We start from the raw sequence: 19,229 nt of genomic DNA on the forward strand, positions 1-19,229 counted from the left end.
GTTCTCCTGAAAAGAAAGTTGAACATTCATCCATGAATCAAGAAAATAGCACTGAAAACCCTATCAAGAATACAAAAGCAAGCCCAGTATCTAAAGACCACCGGACTGGAAAGAAAACCTCAGAGAATTCATCAGTACACGGTCAGGTGCAAAAGGGGAATGATGAATCTGAGAGTGATTTTGAATCAGATCCCCCTTCTCCTAAGAGCAGCGAAGAGGAAGAGCAAGAGGATGAAGAAGTTCTTCAGGGAGAACAAGGAGATTTTAACGACGACGATACTGAGCCGGAAAATCTGGGTCACAGGCCTCTGCTTATGGATTCTGAAGATGAGGAAGAAGAAGAGAAACACAGCTCCGATTCGGATTACGAGCAGGCCAAAGCCAAGTATAGCGACGCCAGCCCGGTCTACAGAGACACATCTGGCAGCGGAGCGATCCAGGATCCTAGTGCAGCAGTCCTCACGCCCACCCAGTTACCCTCGGACGTCGGGGCGCGGACTCCCAGACCGGAGTTTGATGTCTTTGGCGCCGTCCCCTTCTTTGCTGCGCGTGCTCAACAGCCCCGCCAAGGGGAGCCGGAGAAGGACCCCTCCCCCGAGAGCCGGCTTCCCGCCGTGGGGCTGGAGCCCGAGGAGTTCGATGTCTTCACCAAGGCGCCCTTCAGCAAGAAGGTGCCCGTGCCCGACGCGCCCGCGCTCCCCGCTCGTCCGCAGAGTGTGGATATATTTGGCTCCACTCCGTTCCAGCCCTTGCCCACATCAGCAAGTAAAAGCGACAGCAACGAGGACCTTTTTGGGCTGGTGCCCTTTGAAGAGATAACCGGCAGTCAGCAGCAAAAAGTCAAGCAGCGCAGCTTGCAGAAACTGTCCTCCCGCCAGAGGCGCACGAAGCAGGAGGCGGCCAAGAGTAACGGGAAGCGGCACCACGGCACGCCCACCGGCGCCAAAAAGCCGGCCAAGCCCGCCTACCGCACCCCAGAGAGGGCCCGCAGGCACAAGAGGGTGGGCCGCCGGGACTCCCAGAGCAGCAATGAATTTCTGACCATCTCGGACTCCAAGGAGAACATCAGCGTTGCCCTGACCGACGGGAAGGACAGAGGGCACGTCCTGCAAGCCGATGAGGGTCTGTTGGACCCCTTCGGGGCCAAGCCGTTCCACCCTCCGGACCTGCCGTGGCACCCCCCGCATCAGGGCCTGAGCGACATCCGTGCCGACCACAACCCCGTCCTGCCCGGGCGGCCCAGGCCGAATTCACTCCACGGGTCGTTCCCCGGGGCAGATGCGTTGAAAATGGATGATTTTGGTGCCGTGCCCTTTACAGAACTCGTGGTGCAAAGCGTCACCTCACATCAGTCCCAACAGGCCCAGCCAGTCGAATTGGACCCATTCGGTGCTGCTCCGTTTCCTTCTAAACAGTAGATAACTTCTGACTCTTGTTATTAACTCCTGTTTCCAAGAAAAACGTATGAATAGTTTTATGAATTTGAAAGAAAATTTATTTGTATAGCTCTTTATATCATTCATTCTTACAGGTCAATCAGAATAGGTGATTTTTAAATAAACCAAATAGAAAAAGGATGTATCTGCACAGGGTAGCAACTCCACGTCTCTTCCACGCAGGAGCAAAGGGAGTGAAATGGCAAGCTCTAACCTGGGGTTTCAGCTGCAGACGTGAAGGCACAGAAATCCAGGGAAAGCGTGTGGGCCCTTTCCAGTCGTGTGGTCCCTGAAAAGGGACTGGAAAGCTGCAGCTTTACTTTTATAACAGAATGTCACTTTTGTGTGCGTATCCGAGGCTCATTCCACAATCCAGCATTTAAAACTAAGGTTGTTTGTACATACACAGGTTGCATTTGTGGATTTTTTTTAAGGTCTCTTCTAATTTCCACACTGGGGAAAAAAAATCCACTTCTCATAAAGAGTGAGAAAGTTATTATCTGGAGAGTGCAGAGATTTTAGTCCTTACACCTTTCTCTACAAAGCGGAGCCAGAGGTCACTGACTGTTGTGCCTAAAACTGTTTCATTTAAAAAAACAAGTGCCATTAATATGGAATATCTATGTAGACACCTTGAACAAAAACTAAAGATAGATATCTGACAGGTGGAAAAATGTAGAGAAAAAAATGATACAAAGAAAAAACCACTCTACTTCAGGAACACTTTATGTTCTGGTTTTGAATGGCTTCTTGCTCAAAATTTATCATGTCCCTAGTAAAGCAGATTATTGGAAAAACTGGGAGTGAGGACAAGGGTCATATAGAAATTTTAGGGAAAAATATGTAGCTAAAACCCTGAGTTTTTGAGACGTTTACAATGTAAAATCATGTTGCATTTAATAATGTGCTTTATTAAATTACCACCTTCGCCAACTATTCCCCAAGTCGTGAGCAGCAATTTCTGAGTTAGGTCTGGAGGGTGGAGTAGTTTTAATAAAGTGCACAGAACAGCGAAACCCACAAAGCCTTACGGGCAGGACTCGCGCATCCTGCCGCAAATACCTCTGCACTAGTAACAGGAGATCTGAGAGTGGCTGTGAGGTGTCAGATGACCAGGGGCTAGCATCTCCACTCTGCTAGTTAGCTGATTGTGTCTTTAGTGAAAAGAACCCAGCTACCAAATTGCCTTTTTTTTAACATCACAAATCCTAATTAGAAACTTGAGGTTTTATAGAAGTTGTTTAATAAGATAGAAATCACGTCTATGAATTAATGTGAATAGAGTATCTGTGCTTCCTGTGTCTCCAACTATTTTAAGTTATAATTAACTGTCCTTCCCTATCAAATTAACATTTAGAGGTTTCTAGAACCATTAAAGCTATTTACAAAAAAAGGGTGAAAACTCTTTTCAACTGGCACTCTCCCCGATTGCTCTATTTTAAATTAACTCTTTGAGCCCAATTAAAATGTATTTTATGAGTAATCTTACTAGAATCTCTTAATTATAGTGCCCTGGTTGGGTTGAGCTATTTGCCTGTTTTCACAGTTCTAAATTTGGGAAGAAGCAAAGTATATGTAACTAAACCATCTATTTTTTATTGCTTCTCTCTTTTTTATGTTTTAAATCAGATACAACTTTTGTGGACAAAGGGGGAAGCAGTATGTGAATCAGAGTGAAGCAGAGGCAGACCAAGCATGACATTCATTACTGCTTAAAAGCTGTACTTTTAGAGCCCAAGTGCACCAGTTACTTGTCCTTGTGCCAAAGGCAAATATTATGTTTGCACCTTTTTTTTTTTTTCTGATTCTCAGGTTGATTAATACTGCTAATGCAAATGCTCAAGTAGATGTGCTTTAAAACTTTACAAAGTAGATTCAAGTGATACTTTCTTTTAAAAGTGGAGAGTTGATGATTACACATAGTAAATTCATGAACTACAGTAGGTTTGTATCAAACAGAATCTGTTTTTTAATGAAATCTGTTGGTTGATGTATACACAGTATGCTTCTTTGACTATTTTAGTCCTTAGCCTCGGTCTCTGCTAAACCTCATGAGTTTCTTAATTTAGAAGGGGTAGGGATGAACTAGTATGGTTTCCTTGGGATGTAAACATGAAATACCTAGAGTCTGTCTGATACCAAGGCCTTGCTTACAGTTGTTTTTCAATACACTGAATAATTTTAAATGATTTAGATACTGATAGACACTTTGGCTTATAATGCTAGATAAATCCTAAGGAAACACTTTGACACTGTTTAAAATATTTACCTTCTTTCCCTTGAGATTATAGCTCAGAAGAGACATTTAGGACTTAGTAGGGGACCCAATGGGAGAGAAATGGGGAGATTCCTTTGTGTTGAAGTAGAGGCATTTTCCCAAGGAGTACAGGAGTAGGGTTGCTTTCCATTTCCCATCATGTTTTCCCACTACTGTTAGGATGTAAGTCACTCCACACAGCTGATGCCCAGGTAATTCCCTTATGAGAATTATGAGAATAAAGCTCACAAGATGTGTGAAAGAGCTTAACACATACTTGGTACACAGCACTCAGTAAAAGTTTGGCTCTATTATGGGATGGTCCAATTCTTGCTTAAGGAAGGAAAGTTGAAAAGAAATCGTGTTCCTATTAATCAGTTGTCCTCTGTGCTTCTTTAGCATGTAAAGTAGTCATAACTCTAAACCTGTAATACTTGAACATCACTAAGGGAAGTAAAATATTATGAAGCTAGCAAAAGTCTGAGGCCAAAGTTATTTCTGTCCTAACAGCTTTAATAATGCTTATTGATTTTGAATCATCTTTTTAGAAGTGGGCCATTTGCTTATTTTAATATTATCAGTTCAGCAAAATGTTAGTGTTAAAAAGATCAGTTTTCATGGCACTGAGGAATGTATCTGCTAAGACACAAAAGTTGCTTGGTATAGATATGAGGCAGAGGAGGAGAGGTTGTAGGCTGGATGAAAAGTTAACTGACTAGAATGTTTATTCAAAAGTATCCATCGGGAAAGAGTGTGATTCTTCCACTGATGCGCCCCATCCCTGTGTGTGTGTGTGTGTGTGTGTGTGTGTGTGTGTGTGTGTATGTGTACGTGGGCACAGTTATGACATTATTTGGAATTGTAGATAGAAGCAGCTTTTGATCCTACCCTGTTTATTGTTTGACAGTGATAGACTGCTGTCCTCATCTTGCTGGTGGGAAATACTAAGGTGGAGCCCCCTCCTCTACTCTGGTGTTCATCAGGCAGAGTAGTTTTCCTACTATTCAGCCTCTCTGCTTGGTTTATTTTAGGTTGTGGTACTTCATATCAGCATTGCTAGAAGGTACACGTGTATTAGTATCACTAGTTCTGAGGAGTTTGGGTACATTTGTTTTAATATATAGAGAATGTGCAGTAAACATTTTCTTCCCTTTTTTTTTTTAGCAAAATTACGCATTTTAGGTCCAATGTTGAGCTGACAGATCTACTGTGAGAATAACATAATGATAGTTTATTTGAAAACTTTTATACACAGTGGTGTTTATATATTAGGGTAAATATATAGACGCACACATACTTGTACATGTTACACCTCTCTACTGTGGAGTTAATGTGAATTTTTAAATTTTAAATGGAATTGCAACCACAATCATTACTAAAGGAACATTCACTCCTGGTGAGGGTTTACAAAAGCCACTAAAAGAATAAGGTAGACAGATGAAAATGCAAACGGCTATCATTTGGGGTTATTTTTATTTAAAAATTTATTGTACTACTTTTGAAAGAGAATTGTTTTTATTCCTACGCTCTTTTTGTGATTGAAAAGTCATCTAATAGTAAGCAGAATAGTAATAGTAAGCTACTTTTTAATTGCTGGCAAACAGCTTTAAGTGCACTTTCTTTGATTACACTTCCATTTTTTGTTAAACTTGAATTTTCTGAAGCCTTTTATGTACCACTAAGCAAATAACTTTAACTTTTAATAAATCTGATTTACATCTTTATTATATTTCTAATTGTTGAAAACATACTTTCTAAAGTTAACTTCAGTCCTCACATACAGCTGGAAAACTGTTATAAGACAGAATCAGTTGCTTTTTTTTCTTCCTATATCTAATTAAGCACTAACTGATTTTAGTACTATATTGCCTTTACATTGCTTATTCTTATAGACTGAATCCTGTCCCTCATTCACTTTGTTTTGTTTGAAATTTAAAGTTATTTTCTTACTGTATTTATCATACCTACTGTTTTAATAATCTGCTTTCTTTAAATGCAATAAATCCCAAATGGATTGCATATTCTTTATAATCAGTGACTTCAGAGTTTTTCATTATTTGTCATCTTATTAAAAGTTTTGGATGCAAACTTCTAGTCAGTTCTTTCATTTACACCACAGACATTAAGCACCTATTATGCACCAGCTAATGGAATAGAAAAATGAGTAAGATTAGATCTCTCTTCTAAGGAGCTCACAGCTTTGGATTTAAGTAAGAAAACACATTTTGACCTAGCATTTATACTCCAAAAACAATAACACAACTTGTTCAGGGATTATAATTACTGATACTTACAATGATGAAGGTATGGCAAAAACATAAGACTTTGAAGTACCTTTTGAATGTTTGGCATAGTTTTTGCATTACATATAATTTATTTTTTAAACTCTTTCTTTAAAAACTGGTGACATTTTAACTGTTTGTTAAAAAATATTTAGTTTTAAATAAAATACTGTAGTCCTTGATTATGTCAGAAAAGAGGCTTTGTTAAAGAGAAACCTGTTTATTGGACTGATGGACTAAGTCTGGCGTCAAGATTGCAATATTATCTTATGTATTATTCCACAAACTGGAGTTTTAGATTGGTGGCTCGTGGAAAGATTCAACTTATTTGTTAGAAATGAACTTTTTTTTTCGGAAGTAGTAACATTTACCTAAAGTTATGTGGAAAAATAAGGGCTTTGTTTCTTTTTAATAAATGGTACAAGGAGCAAAATACCCGATGATAAAGGTTATCTGAAAAGAACAGTGTGGGAATGTGCCACCGTTCAAATTCAGTTATAGTTAACTTCTTTCGAGAAGAATATATGCTGCAGTTAGAGCTGTTTATTTTGCGTAAGCACATCCCTCTTTAAGGAAGTCCAGCTCCAGCATATGTAAGATGTAGTTAATATTATCCTGTTGAAAGCATGAGCTTTTGAAGTTTTATTTGTTGCACATTTAAAAAGATGATAGTTCACTTTTGCTTTAGATAGTTGGCAGTACTGAATTTACACGTGTGTTCTGCAGTGTTTTGATCCCAGGTTTGTAGAGCATGATTAGACCTTGGTGGCTATCATTCCTGTTATCTTAAGGATGGACGTTTCACTGTTCATAAGAGACCCCCACTGTTGCTACCTCTCCTTTCTGAAAATGTTTTCTCAAAGGTAGTTTCAGTTTTGGATCATTCTCCTGCTATCCTACGAAGGAATTACGGTACAGAATTTCAGGGGATGCTAGTACCCAATAGCATCCGTAGCTCTTTCCAGTGTAAACACAGTTATTGTGAAAATGCATGTAAAAGACACTTCTGCCCCTCCCCTAATAGCTGAGCTGATTCTTCACTGCACACGCTTTGGCAGGGGTAAAATTACCCGGAATGATGATTACAAGTGAATACAGACCTACTCAGCTCAGCAGGAATCCAGAAATGCAGGCTTTGCCCCTTGATATTTAATGCAGGGCAAAGGATATCTCTAGGTAGGTACCTGCCAAATGGAGAGTTGTACAGCTTTATGCCAGTCAATCACAATCTTCAAATCGGTTACTCTGTCCAGGCGGGATGCCATTAAGATGTGACACACATTCCCTGAAGCTTCATTCCTGATTCTAAAATATGATTGTGAAGCTGTTATGTATCATAAAGAATGACAAGCAGCACTTAACATATTTAGTAAACCCAGTTTATTTACATAATACATATTTTGCCATGCAGCTCATGAACCGCACTCAGTGTAACAAGAAAGACAAGCACTGTCTTGCTATTTGAAAATGGTTTTATATAGAAAGATAATTCTCTTAAATGAATTAACTACAACCTTACAAATCACTATAGACAATTTAAAACAGCCATGAATAATTTTAAAATGTAAATCTGTAGGTAAAGAGCTTTTATGGTTTACACACTGGTAAAATTAAAACCAGTCTTTTTTAGTACTGTAGCTGAATAGTGTACTTTTAATCTTATTTTAATAAATCTACAAAACAAAAATAAATATACATTACAAGGCTCAGATTCATAGGCAATTTTTAAATATTCTTTAATGTTAACAATGTCTTAAAAATTTTGCCAGTAGTGATGTGCACACAGTAGGTGGTCAATAAATGCTGATATACAGACGTGTTTATAGTTGACAGCAATCCACATTCATTCATTCCCTACTTTATAATAAGTACATTATAGTAAAGATAAAAAGAACTTTCTTACAATATTTAATATTTTCATAAAAAGATGAAACGTTTACATGGTATAATTTAGTTCTCCTTTACAGTCAGACCTGTATGCTTTTCAAATTCAAGAACAGTCTTAAAGTATGGTCTTTTTATCGATTAATTCAGATGGCAAGTATTAAATAATTCATACACTATAACAAAAGGCTATTTCTAAAAATTAAAAGAAAATGAAATTTAAAGTTCAATATGTTTTTATTTTGAGAAGATTTTGTAATAAAAAAATGGCACCAGACCTAAAATAACTAGACTTCTTTTTTATATTAATTATAACTACACAGTATATTCTGTTTGACCAAAATGACAAAATATCTGTTTAAAAGCAGTAATACCATGTAAGCCAATAAGGGATGCTTTAGGGAAAATATATCCTATTATCATTTCACTAAAATCTTCTTTCACTTAACATATGAATCAAATTTCTGGCCCTATGAGGTAAAATGGCCATTTTCAAAGTGGCGTTCCATCATAATAAGGGGTATAATGTGGTGTGCCCTTAGCCTACTGGGGGAGAATTCTCCTTGCTGAGATACTAGCATGGGGAATTCATATTCCAAAAACACTACAATGAAAAGAAATACAAAATTTTACAGATGCATAAACTGAGGCACATTAAAGTAACATTCCAAATATCAGATGTATAAATGACATTTTGGGAATAAGCTTCACCATCAATCAACACCTCCTGATACTTAGAAATTCCAATGTTCTGAAGATACACCAGTATTTAAAGCAGTTCATGTCAACCCATTAAGAAACTTGGGTAATATTTTATATTCCAACAGACAACATGTTTTTATGAATGACTGCTTTATGGGATTTAACTTATGCATATGAAAAGACCAGAGAACAAGAGTGCTATGTTGTATAATAGGGCAGCGAGATCTATTTTTTAGGTATATACAATGCAGTTTCAGGCCCAAATATTAGATAGTGTATATCAATACTGTGAGTTATCAGTGCAATACTAACACATGCATAAACAGAGAAAGACCAGAGCACAGGTGAATAATCATGTCATCAACTGGGGCATCTGCATGACTTTGTTCTAAGGCTTAAGGTTCATTTCAGGGTCAAGAACTGGGCCATCTGGATTCTATGCCCTTCAAAGTAGCACCCATGTACCTGGGAACCCCTATCACCAGGAAATTGAAGACTGCAAACTCAAGAGAAGTGAAAGTCTTCTGTTATAGGAATTTTGGAACCTCAAATCTACCGTCTACTGGCAAGAGCTCAATTATATGGAATTAAATAATATTTGAAATTGAAAAGCTTAAATGGCTAATAACTTGGTTTTTAGACCACAGAATTTGTTGCCTGGTCATGTAATCGGTTCTTAACGTGACTTTTTTTTTTTTTTTTTTTGCGGTACGCAGGCCTCTCACTGCTGTGGCCTCTCCCGTTGCGGAGCACAGGCTCCGGACGCGCAGGCCCAGCGGCCGTGGCTCACGGGCCTAGCCACTCCGCAGCATGTGGGATCTTCCCGGACCGGGGCACGAACCTGTGTCCCCTGCATCGGCAGGCGGACTCTCAACCACTGTGCCACCAGGGAAGCCCTTAACATGACTTTTATCTGATGGGAAATGACAATGCAAGTTCTTTTCCCTTTCTCAACACCTCTCTCAACTTAAAGGAGAAGGAGTTTAAAGTTTTTGTTCTAGCAAACTAAAAAATCCAATGTTCCTAGGGAGAAGAGAACCTACAGCTGAAGGAAATAATATCTTAAGTGCCGGTTTCTCACAAACCATCCATTGACAGGCTAGTGATTACTCAAAATCACTATCAGCTTGTGTTAAACACAGGCTATCGCAAACCTTGCCTTGATTAGGCACTTAAAATTGATAATCTACTCTAAGTATCTCCTATTAAAGGAATCACACAAGAGGACTCCATTTTATAATGGAGGTGAGCCCTTCCTAAGGAAGTTAAGCTGGTGTTCAGTAAAAGGAGTACTATTTCTACACTGGCTTCACATTCATTGTCATTCAGATGTTTGTTATGAATGCCAACTAATTTTCACTTTCTGTACAAGCAGCAAATTAGTAGTCTTAAGGGCCCATAAAACAGTTACTCTTACAGATCCCCAAGTATATTTTTCCATTTTTATAAAGTATTACTCATGATACATCAAACTAGAGGGAAAAGGAAAAACTAATGGGAATCTTAGAAATAGTGGGGTATACAACTCCCCGTTATATATTGCTTAATAACTGAATACACCAGGTGGCCATACCTGAATTCACAAATGTGAAACATAGTCAGGACAAGGCTTGCTATGTCTGTACTGCATGACATATACTGTTGACTGATGCCACCAATATAACATCACTACTGCAAGGACATGCCATATTTGGTGGCTTGATCCGAGGTAGTTTAGTTGTCCTGGAAGGGAAAGTAGAGAGAAAAGAATATTGACTGTAATTATTTTGATATTAAAATAAAAATATATTTCCATCTCTGGCCCTGGAAATATGACTGAGCAGCAAAAAGATTTTGGCAGTCTCAGAGTACCTGGAGACCAACTGGAGATTAATTCAGACTGAAATGTTTTCTAAAACAATGTTAATTCATGTTTGAGTCTGACTGTAAGGTTTTAAATTCATTAAGTATACTGGTGAATTTTAGAAATACTATTCCAAATGTCTTTACAAAATCAAGACGTGGTTAATTTCAGGAATTTGACCTTTTGTCTCCCATGTCTCAACTTATACACCTGGTGAAGAAAAGACATTACATGAGAGAAGCAAAAGATATTAGTGCTACAAATCATGGAGTTTAATAGGTATGAAGCAGATGCACGGTTGTGTTTGGGTATAAGTCTACTTGAAGCACTTTTTATTTTAAGCAGGTGTGTAAGGAGAAAGCTCAGACCTGAATCTTGTGCTATCAGACTAATGGAACAATCTGCAAAATGTAATTAGTAATGAGTTAATTAACTAAGGCTGATTAGTTCATATACAACGTAGGAAAATTACTTCATTTCTCTTTGTGGTTAAACAAGTTTAAATTCCAAGGAGATTAAATAACTAACATGTGGGAAGCATCTTGGAAAACAACAAAATAAATAACAAAATACAGAGCCATAGACATTTAAATGTAAATAATTTTTTCTTACTCATGGTGCTTCTATGGTCATGTAATGTACCGGGGTTTTTGTAATATTTTATGGGAAAACTCGAACAAACTTTTTGGCCAACCCTATAAATATTCTCTAACCTTCTCTGTCTTCTCTTACCAAGAATAATAATCAGTATAGTCAGTAGATTTTAAAGTATAAGTCAACAGGATCTTTTCCGTGGAGGTTCTTAGCCTTTTTTTGGTGCCATGGAACACTCTGACAGCCTAGTGACGCTCACAGACTCATTTTTAAAGCATAAAACACTGAGGATTATAAAGAAAACTGATTAGTTTGTAATACAAGTATTACAGACTCACTGAATTCTGTCCATGGACATCTTGGGGATCCCTTAACCCATCAAATACCACTGTGATGTTTATATACTAAAAAAAAATTAACCTGAGCTGAAAGTAAGTTCTTAGGTTTAAATTTTTTGATTTCACAGTATTCACCCACCATCTCACCACCACTACAACATGTTTCTCTTTAGAGCCAGGTAATAAATGAGGAGGGGCCAGACAAGGAATGTTTCATTTTTTATGATCTCTGTATCTTTGCTCAAATGTACCTGTACTTGCACACATTCAGCTACATGGGGCATGTTTTATGTCAAGCTCATCTTGAGAAAAGTTAAGTTACATAACGTTTGACCTTTTATAGGTGCCCTATATTAGACAACTGGGAACTTAAAAAATTTTTTTTTATAAATTTGTTTATTTATTTTTGGCTGCATTGGATCTTCGTTGCTGCACGCGGGCTTCCTCTAGTTGCGGCGAGCGGGGGCTACTCTTCGCTGTGGTGCGCCAGCTTCTTATTGCGGTGGCTTCTCTTGTTGCGGAGCACAGGCTCTAGGCGCACGGGCTTCAGTAGCTGTAGCTGTGGCGCACGGGCTTAGTTGCTCCGCGGCATGTGGGATCTTCCTGGACCAGGGCCGAACCCTGCAATCCCCTGCACTGGCAGGCGGATTCTCAACCACCGCGCCACCAGGGAAGTCCCCAAGTAGGAACTTTTGATCTGAATATTTTAAGGCCTAAAAACACTATGGCCATAATCACAGAGTGCAGACAACTTTCACTGGTTAATTTTCTACATCTATGATGAAGAAGAAATAATAAAATAATTATTAATAAAGTGATACAAAAATGTATTTTACCAAAACTGTTTTTTTCTGAGGAGAATTCTGACCCTGCCTGGCAGATGGGTGGTCTTCAATTCAGGGACATGTCCTAGTTATGTTCCCAAATCCTAATGTTTATATTCAGGTTCTTCTTTGTAGTCCGTCCTTATTTAAAACTCAGTGGAGAAAAGTCAAGTGCAGAGAGGAATGCCTGAGGTTCTGCAGTCTATTCATTCTCTAGTTCGGGGTTTCTCATCCTTTCTTCTTCCCCAACACACATGACGAGCGGCACAATCCTATCTTTGATTCACTGTGGAAGAGGTTCTTAACCCAGGAGGAAGGGAAGACAATTTGCAATGTGAATTTAAACTGCTCTCCTACTTCTAGCCCCCAAACCGAAAGACCACTGCCTTATGTCTCTTGTTATTCTTTTTTTTTTTTTTTTTTTTTTTGCGGTACGTGGGCCTCTCACTGCTGTGGCCTCTCCCGTTGCAGAGCACAGGCTCCGGACGTGCAGGCTCAGCGGCCATGGCTCACGGGCCCAGCCGCTCCGTGGCATGTGGGATCTTCCCAGACCGGGGCACGAACCTGTGTCCCCTGCATCGGCAGGTGGACTCTCAACCACTGCGCCACCAGGGAAGCCCCTCTTGTTACTCTTGACTTGAGCCAAAGGTCACCTGGACTTGCATCATTCTGTCCCTTCCTAAGCCACATATTTCATTTATGAAACTGGGGTTGAGGGGCATCATGATAACAACTGCTAAGATTTACTGAGTGCTCGCTACTCGTGAGGAACTGGGCTAAACGTTTTATGTGCACGTTCTCATCTAATCTGCACAGTGACCCCAAGAGAGAAGTGTATTATCTTCACGTTTCAGAAGAGAAAACTGGGCTGAGAAAGCTTATGTCACTTATTTAGCTCATGCAGCTAGAAAGTGGCTGACGGGGGATTTGAACCCAAGCAGTCTGACTCCAGAGCTGAAGCTCCTAAACAAGCAAATACATGTTGTGGAGAACATTATTCACTCTACCCAGTGTCCTCTTAGTTATTTTCTATCAGAAGACGTTTTCCTCTGGACTGAAGAAGCAGGGAAATCTGTCCTCTTAAGTTCCTGGATTGTGTGTATCTTGGGGACATGAAGACCCTTAACTTAGATTAATTTCCTCTTACCACTGGGTGCCAGGAAGCTGAAAGCCAGACTGATGGGCTTTCTTTTATAGAAACTTACGATAGATACATTATGAAGTAATTCTAAACCTGGCTTTTCATTATCCTGTTATTTTCCTTTGCCTCTTTTTTTTTTTTTGGATCTCGCACATATACTGATAAATTAATTTTTAAGCATAAGCTGGTATACAAAGAAGTAAATGGTAATTGCTAACTAGTGCTCCACAAAAAAGCAGTGGCTGGGAGTTCATAACTGTGAAATGGTGGTGACCCTATCTACTGGACTCAACTCATATGGTGACAGTGAAAGACAAAGTTTGTGAAAGCCATTAGAAAGTTCAAGTTTTAGATAACATTTGAGAAGAGAAGAGCCATTCTATAATCAATAATATTGGGAAAAAATCTAAGTTTTGATGCTCTGAAACATATACCTCCACTATATATTTAGAATAAAGTTAGAAAACCATTACACAAGTGATACGTACCTGGAAAATACCTTTCTGGAACTTTGGAAATGTAGAATAGGAAAGCAAGAAGAGCAATCACATACATCACAATTACACGGGGTGCAAAGTCCTGAAAAGCAAAACATATTTTTTCACAGATCTTGCCTACTGTGATTGAATTCTCAATTTCTTATACATCTAATTCATAGAATTAGACAACACACAGGAGTAGAATTCATAGGTGGGATTTAAGTGTGTTAAATCTGAATTGCTTTTGCGGACAGTCTCCAATGAGAGAAAGCTTGCTCTCAATACTTCAGGAAGCAGTCCAGAGGACTGGAACACAGAGACAACGCTAAAGGTCAGGGCACCAGGGCAGCTAAAGCTTCAACATAGTTTAGGTCCTAAGGGCGTCCAACTCCATCTACAACATAGGTGCCTGGGTGGAATATATATGGGAATGGAGTTGCCAGCTGAATAAGGAGAGACTAAACAGGGATTTGTGGCTGGAAAAGAGCCAAGAGGCTTGGCCCAACAATGAAATCTGTTCCACCATCCCAGATAAATGGCTCTCCTGAATACTACTCTACAAAGCAGTCCATCTCACAGCTCTCTTGGAAAGCTTTTCCTTGCTCTAAGAAAATCAGCCAGCTCTAATTTATACATGCTGTTCCTAATTCTGGTTATAAACCTAATTTACCAAGAAGCCATTTAAGAAATAAAGACAAATTATTTCTCTTCCCTCTAACAGATATTTGAGAATCATCATGGGCCCCCTTCCCTAAATCCTATATCCTCAGACTAATCAACCTCAGATTTTGCAAACATTCTAGAACACAGCTTCACCCTGCCTCCCAGGATTAGCTCTTTGGAGCTTTTCATCTTTGGTTATGTGCCTCTCTTTCCATCTTTTTTTGCTGAACACAGGATTGTTCCTTTTTTTTTCTCTTCCCTTTTCTGAATTTCTTCAAAATCTACTGGCTTAATGGGTCTGGTTCTCTTTCTTTGTCACCATAAGCATAAAAGGATGTGTTTCCCTCATCCCAAAATTTCACTCACTTCTATGTCAGTAATTAGCTATTCATTTCTGGTTAGGATTAAATCTAGAGTGGCACTTCCCCATTCTATTTTCTGGACATCGAAACTGTCAGAAAAACAATGTTTTCACAGATATTAGAATCACTGAAGTTATTCCTCACTACTATCTCACCTTTCTCCCAATTTCCTAATCTTATAAAGAAAGCATCACCATCATCCTCAAGTTGGCAAAATAGCCAGATCATATCACTCAGTTCACTACACCACAGACTTCCTTTCTTTTTAGTTTTATATGTGGATGCTTTCCACCATGCTGTTGCCGACAGTATGTAAGCCTACTTTTAGTCCCTCTCTTGTAAAAAAAAATATAATTCCTTTGAATAAAACCTGCATTTAAATCCCTATATTCCAAAGGTCCCATTGCAACAAGTGTATGCGATTTCTTCTAGATTTCTTGGCATAATTAGTTATGTTAAAAATTCTCAAGTTTACTCTCTAGCACACACTTAAGGCATTTTTATATAAATCTCTAAGAACTTAAGTCTTACTTCTAATTCCCTTCTCAAGCATGCTGAGGAATTCTCACCGAGGCTCTTCCTAATGTACTCCAACTGTTCCCTCACAATAACTAACTGTCTTTTTTTTTTTTTTTTTGCGATACACGGGCCTCCCACTGCTGCGGCCCCTCCCGCTGCGGAGCACAGGCTCCGGACGCGCAGCCTCAGCGGCCATGGCTCATGGGCCCAGCCGCTCCGCGGCATGTGGGGTCTTCCCGGACCAGGGCACGAACCCGTGTCCCCCACATTGGCAGGAGGACCCTCAACCACTGCGCCACCAGGGAAGTCCCTGTCTTTTATTTTTCAATATATTTTCCTTGCTGGGTGGAATATGCTCCCATGGCTGTAGCTACCAAGACAGTAATGACTGCCAAATCTCCATCACTAGTCTAAGCTAAATCCAGACCCTATCTCCACCTTTACATCCCACGGGTACTTCAAACTCAGGTCCAAGAAGAAATCCTTCCCAACTCCTTTTCCTCCACAAACAAACAAACAAATCAACTGCTCCTACTGGCATCATCCCTGCCTCAGATGACAAAGCTGGAAACTTGGGAATTCTCCTCTACAGTAAGGACTTGGGTATTTACAAGCTATGGGAAACACATAACAGAGAGAGAATTAAGAATGTGTCATCTCATAGAAATACATCTCAGAAGAAAATAGTTAGACTTCTATCACTACAAGGTATGCTTATTTATTTATATAGATGTGAAAAATTATTGCGTCATTATGCAATTAGAAATATGCCCTCAAATGACAAAGATCCACCTTCTTGGCCTGATTACATTACTTTACCGAAAGGAATAAAATTGAAAGGACAAAAAATAAAAGGGAAAAATATTGACCACACTCAACCTACCTGTACAATAGGAGCACCGATTCCTCCATTGAGCCAAACCCAGTGAAGAGTAGGGATCACTCCATATCCCGAAACAGAACAAAAGATGATAGAACGGAGCCTCTGCCACTGCTGTGTGAGGTAATTGGGATGAATCTGAGCAAAGAACACCGCCAGGATCATAGCAAGCACTGTGATCAAGTACACTTGACGCCAGTACTAGAATAAAAGGAAATCACATTTTAATTGTTATTAACAATAAGGGAAGGAAAAGAGTAATTTTCAGTTTTAGCTTCTACATTACACATAAACATTCCAAACTCTATTTATTTGGTATTTTCATTTCCAAACATGACTGCCTTTCTTCCTTAAAACAACGCATGTTGCATACAACTGCTAGGTTTCTTAGGATGATAAACCAGACCCCAAAGTGAGATGGTAAAGAACACATTTATTCACACAAAAGCATCTCCTGAGTATCTATTATAGGCCGGGGCAATTTAAGTCCTGTGGAAACAAAGATGACTATGACAGGGGCTCTCTCAGTGGGTGAGCTCATAGGCTATGAGAGGGGCAGACATATAAACAAATTTATAATCTAATGATAAGTACTGTAACTGAGCTGTGAAGAGAATGTTGTAGAACTACAGAAGAGGGGCAATTGATACCTGGATTAGCTAAAAAAGGCTTCACAGAGGAAATGACATCTCAGCTGGGCCTTGAGGAATATATAAGGTTTTCATGAGAAGAGGGAGCTCTCAAGGAAAAGGAACAGCACACAGAGCAAGGAAGTTTTACAAAGGGAGGCTGAAAGGCAGATGTACTGTCAGGCTAAGTATTTGTACTTTACCATGCTGGCACTGCGGGAATAGCAGAGGCCTTGAAGGATGAGATGACATGGTTGTTTTTCCAACTGACTTATTGGAATAACTCTGACATCAGTGAAAAATAGAGAGAGATGACAGGAAGCCAGCTAGCAGATATTATTACAGAATAATTGATTCAAGGAGAAAATAGGAGCATGGACTTTTGTTGAACAAGGTAGATGTTAGCACCAGATTCAGGAGACGTCTCTGAAATAAACTAAAGTCTTAATGGTTGACTGGATGCGTGAGAGGGCAGTAGAGGATGGCTCAACTGTTTCTAGTATGAAAGGCCATGCAAATGGCTTGTACTAATGAGCAAATGAACAAAGATGATCCAGAGTGTGTATGTGTGTGTGTGTGTGTGTGTGTGTTGGTGGGAGAAAATGGGGAAGCATGAAAGAATGTTCATTTAAAAATATATCAAGGGGCTTCCCTGGTGGCGCAGTAGTTGGGAATCCGCCTGCCAATGCAGGGGACACGGGTTCGAGCCCTGGTTCGGGAGGATCCCACATGCTGCGGAGCAGCTGGGCCCATGCGCCAAAACTGCTGAGCCTGTGCTCTAGAGCCTGCGCACCTAGAGCCGGTGCTCCAAGACGAGAGAGGCCACCGCAATGAGAGGCCCGTGAACGGCAATGAAGAGTAGCCCCCGCTCACCGCAACTAAAAAGAAAGCCCACGCGCAGCAATGAGGACCCAACGCAGCCAAAAGTAAAAATTAAAAATGAATGTCATTCTTTAACACATTATCTGTGAATAAAGTTTGAAAAAAAAAAAATATATATATCAAGTTTGAAGGACTTATAGAATATTTAGGTATCTAAATGAGCAGTTGAAAAGCTGGTCTTGAAGCCTCAAAAGTTAGCATCACCTAGGACAGAGTTCTTAACCTGGGCTCCAAGGACTTCTCTGGGACCATTACACTTCTTGAAATTCACACGTCAAAATGACTGGTCAGTTTGTGCCCAAACGCACATTATCTGGGATGGAGGGTCCATAGTTTTCAATCTCATTCTCAAAGCAGCCTGTGTTCCTTAAAAGGTAAAGAGCCACTATAGCAACTGAATATTTGGAAATGATAAGATACCAGAGGGAAGAAAACTTTTCCTTTAAATGATCATGGACTGTATTAGCTCTAACAGTCCTTTTTTTCCCTCTTTAATCTACCTTGGACTTCTAGTTTTTCTGAAAAGAGATTTACAAAAAGTGTCCCACTAGTCTTTTTGATGATCAGATATATTTGGGAAGAGGTAAACAAAAAACAGGTTTCAGAGAAATACATAATAAGCAAAACAATTCTAATATTACATGACTATACTCACAACCCTTTTTTTTTAAAGATACAGTTTCATGAAAAATGAATAAGTTGTGAAAGGTGAGTAGATATGAATAGTTTACTACTAAAAGCAAATCAATTTACAAGGTAAATGGCATGTACATTTAATTTTATGCTTATGCTCCAACGTAATCAGGACTAAAAAGCAAATGGCTCACGTATAAGTGGCTACAATTAATAATGTTCTTACATTCAAACCAAATTATGATTTTTCGCTTTGCTAGTGTAACACTCCAGCAGTGTTGACAGTTTTCTATTATTGCGTAGCAACAAAGGTCCTACTTAAGAATTCCCAACAGTCAGAGGACCCCTGCACTGCAGCCAATCCTCCTAGAAAGTGAAGGCTGGGGATATGGCTTGGACCACCTGCTCCACGGGGAGGGCTCGGGCACGACAGGCTCTAGTCCTGTGACTAGTAGGTACACTGCACCTGGGAGAGCGGCTCAGTCTTAGCTCTGAAAGGGAAGGAACTAAAAGGATAAACAGAAAACAAAAAAAAAGTATGGTAGGAGAGCAGGAGGAAAAGAGAGTAGGGTCAATGGGGACTTTCTAAATGGGAGGCCTTGAGATGTACTGAGCCCTCAGGAAGATTCAGTTTGCCTTCTTGGCTGAGACATGAGGAGAGGAGGTAGTTTGGTTGGCCAGCATATTTAGATCAGTTGCTGTATAATTTGATCACAGTGTTTCAAATGCTGCTTTGCACAAGGCAAAAACTGACTTTTGTAACTTTAGGGTCAGAAAGAAGAGTTGATCTAGAACTCACAATAGACAAATGTTTGTTAAAGACACTCACAACCCATCTGGTCTGTCTCTAGGCCTGCCTCCAAACATAAGGCTAAGGAAAG

At 39.6% G+C, this 19,229-nt stretch overlaps 2 protein-coding genes across 6 annotated transcripts in view; one reads left to right on the forward strand and one right to left on the reverse strand.

The window, feature by feature from the left end:
• The window catches only part of BMP2K (BMP2 inducible kinase), a 133,199-nt gene extending 127,458 nt beyond the window's left edge, over positions 1 to 5,741 (forward strand). For 2 of the 3 annotated variants that reach the window (XM_081227877.1, XM_081227878.1), the window contains one exon: positions 1 to 5,740. In XM_081227877.1, coding sequence (XP_081084003.1) covers positions 1 to 1,418 — 1,418 coding nt within the window. In that variant the 3' untranslated portion in view covers positions 1,419 to 5,740. The other variant, XM_081227879.1, reaches the window with a different exon arrangement.
• PAQR3 (progestin and adipoQ receptor family member 3) overlaps positions 1,371 to 19,229 on the reverse strand; it is a 27,164-nt gene continuing 9,305 nt past the window's right edge. Inside the window, exons 4-8 of one of the 3 annotated variants that reach the window (XR_014015327.1) lie at positions 16,208 to 16,405; positions 13,790 to 13,880; positions 10,135 to 10,283; positions 7,160 to 7,280; positions 1,371 to 1,445 (exon numbers count right to left, since the gene is read on the reverse strand). Coding sequence is in view for 2 of the 3 variants with exons in the window: in XM_081227904.1 (XP_081084030.1) it covers positions 10,141 to 10,283; positions 13,790 to 13,880; positions 16,208 to 16,405 (432 nt within the window). In the remaining variant the exon portion in view is untranslated. The other 2 variants (XM_081227904.1, XM_081227905.1) reach the window with 2 other exon arrangements.

Source organism: Mesoplodon bidens, assembly GCF_964165515.1.
Source record: "Mesoplodon bidens genome assembly, chromosome: 1".
Lineage (NCBI taxonomy): Eukaryota > Metazoa > Chordata > Mammalia > Artiodactyla > Ziphiidae > Mesoplodon > Mesoplodon bidens.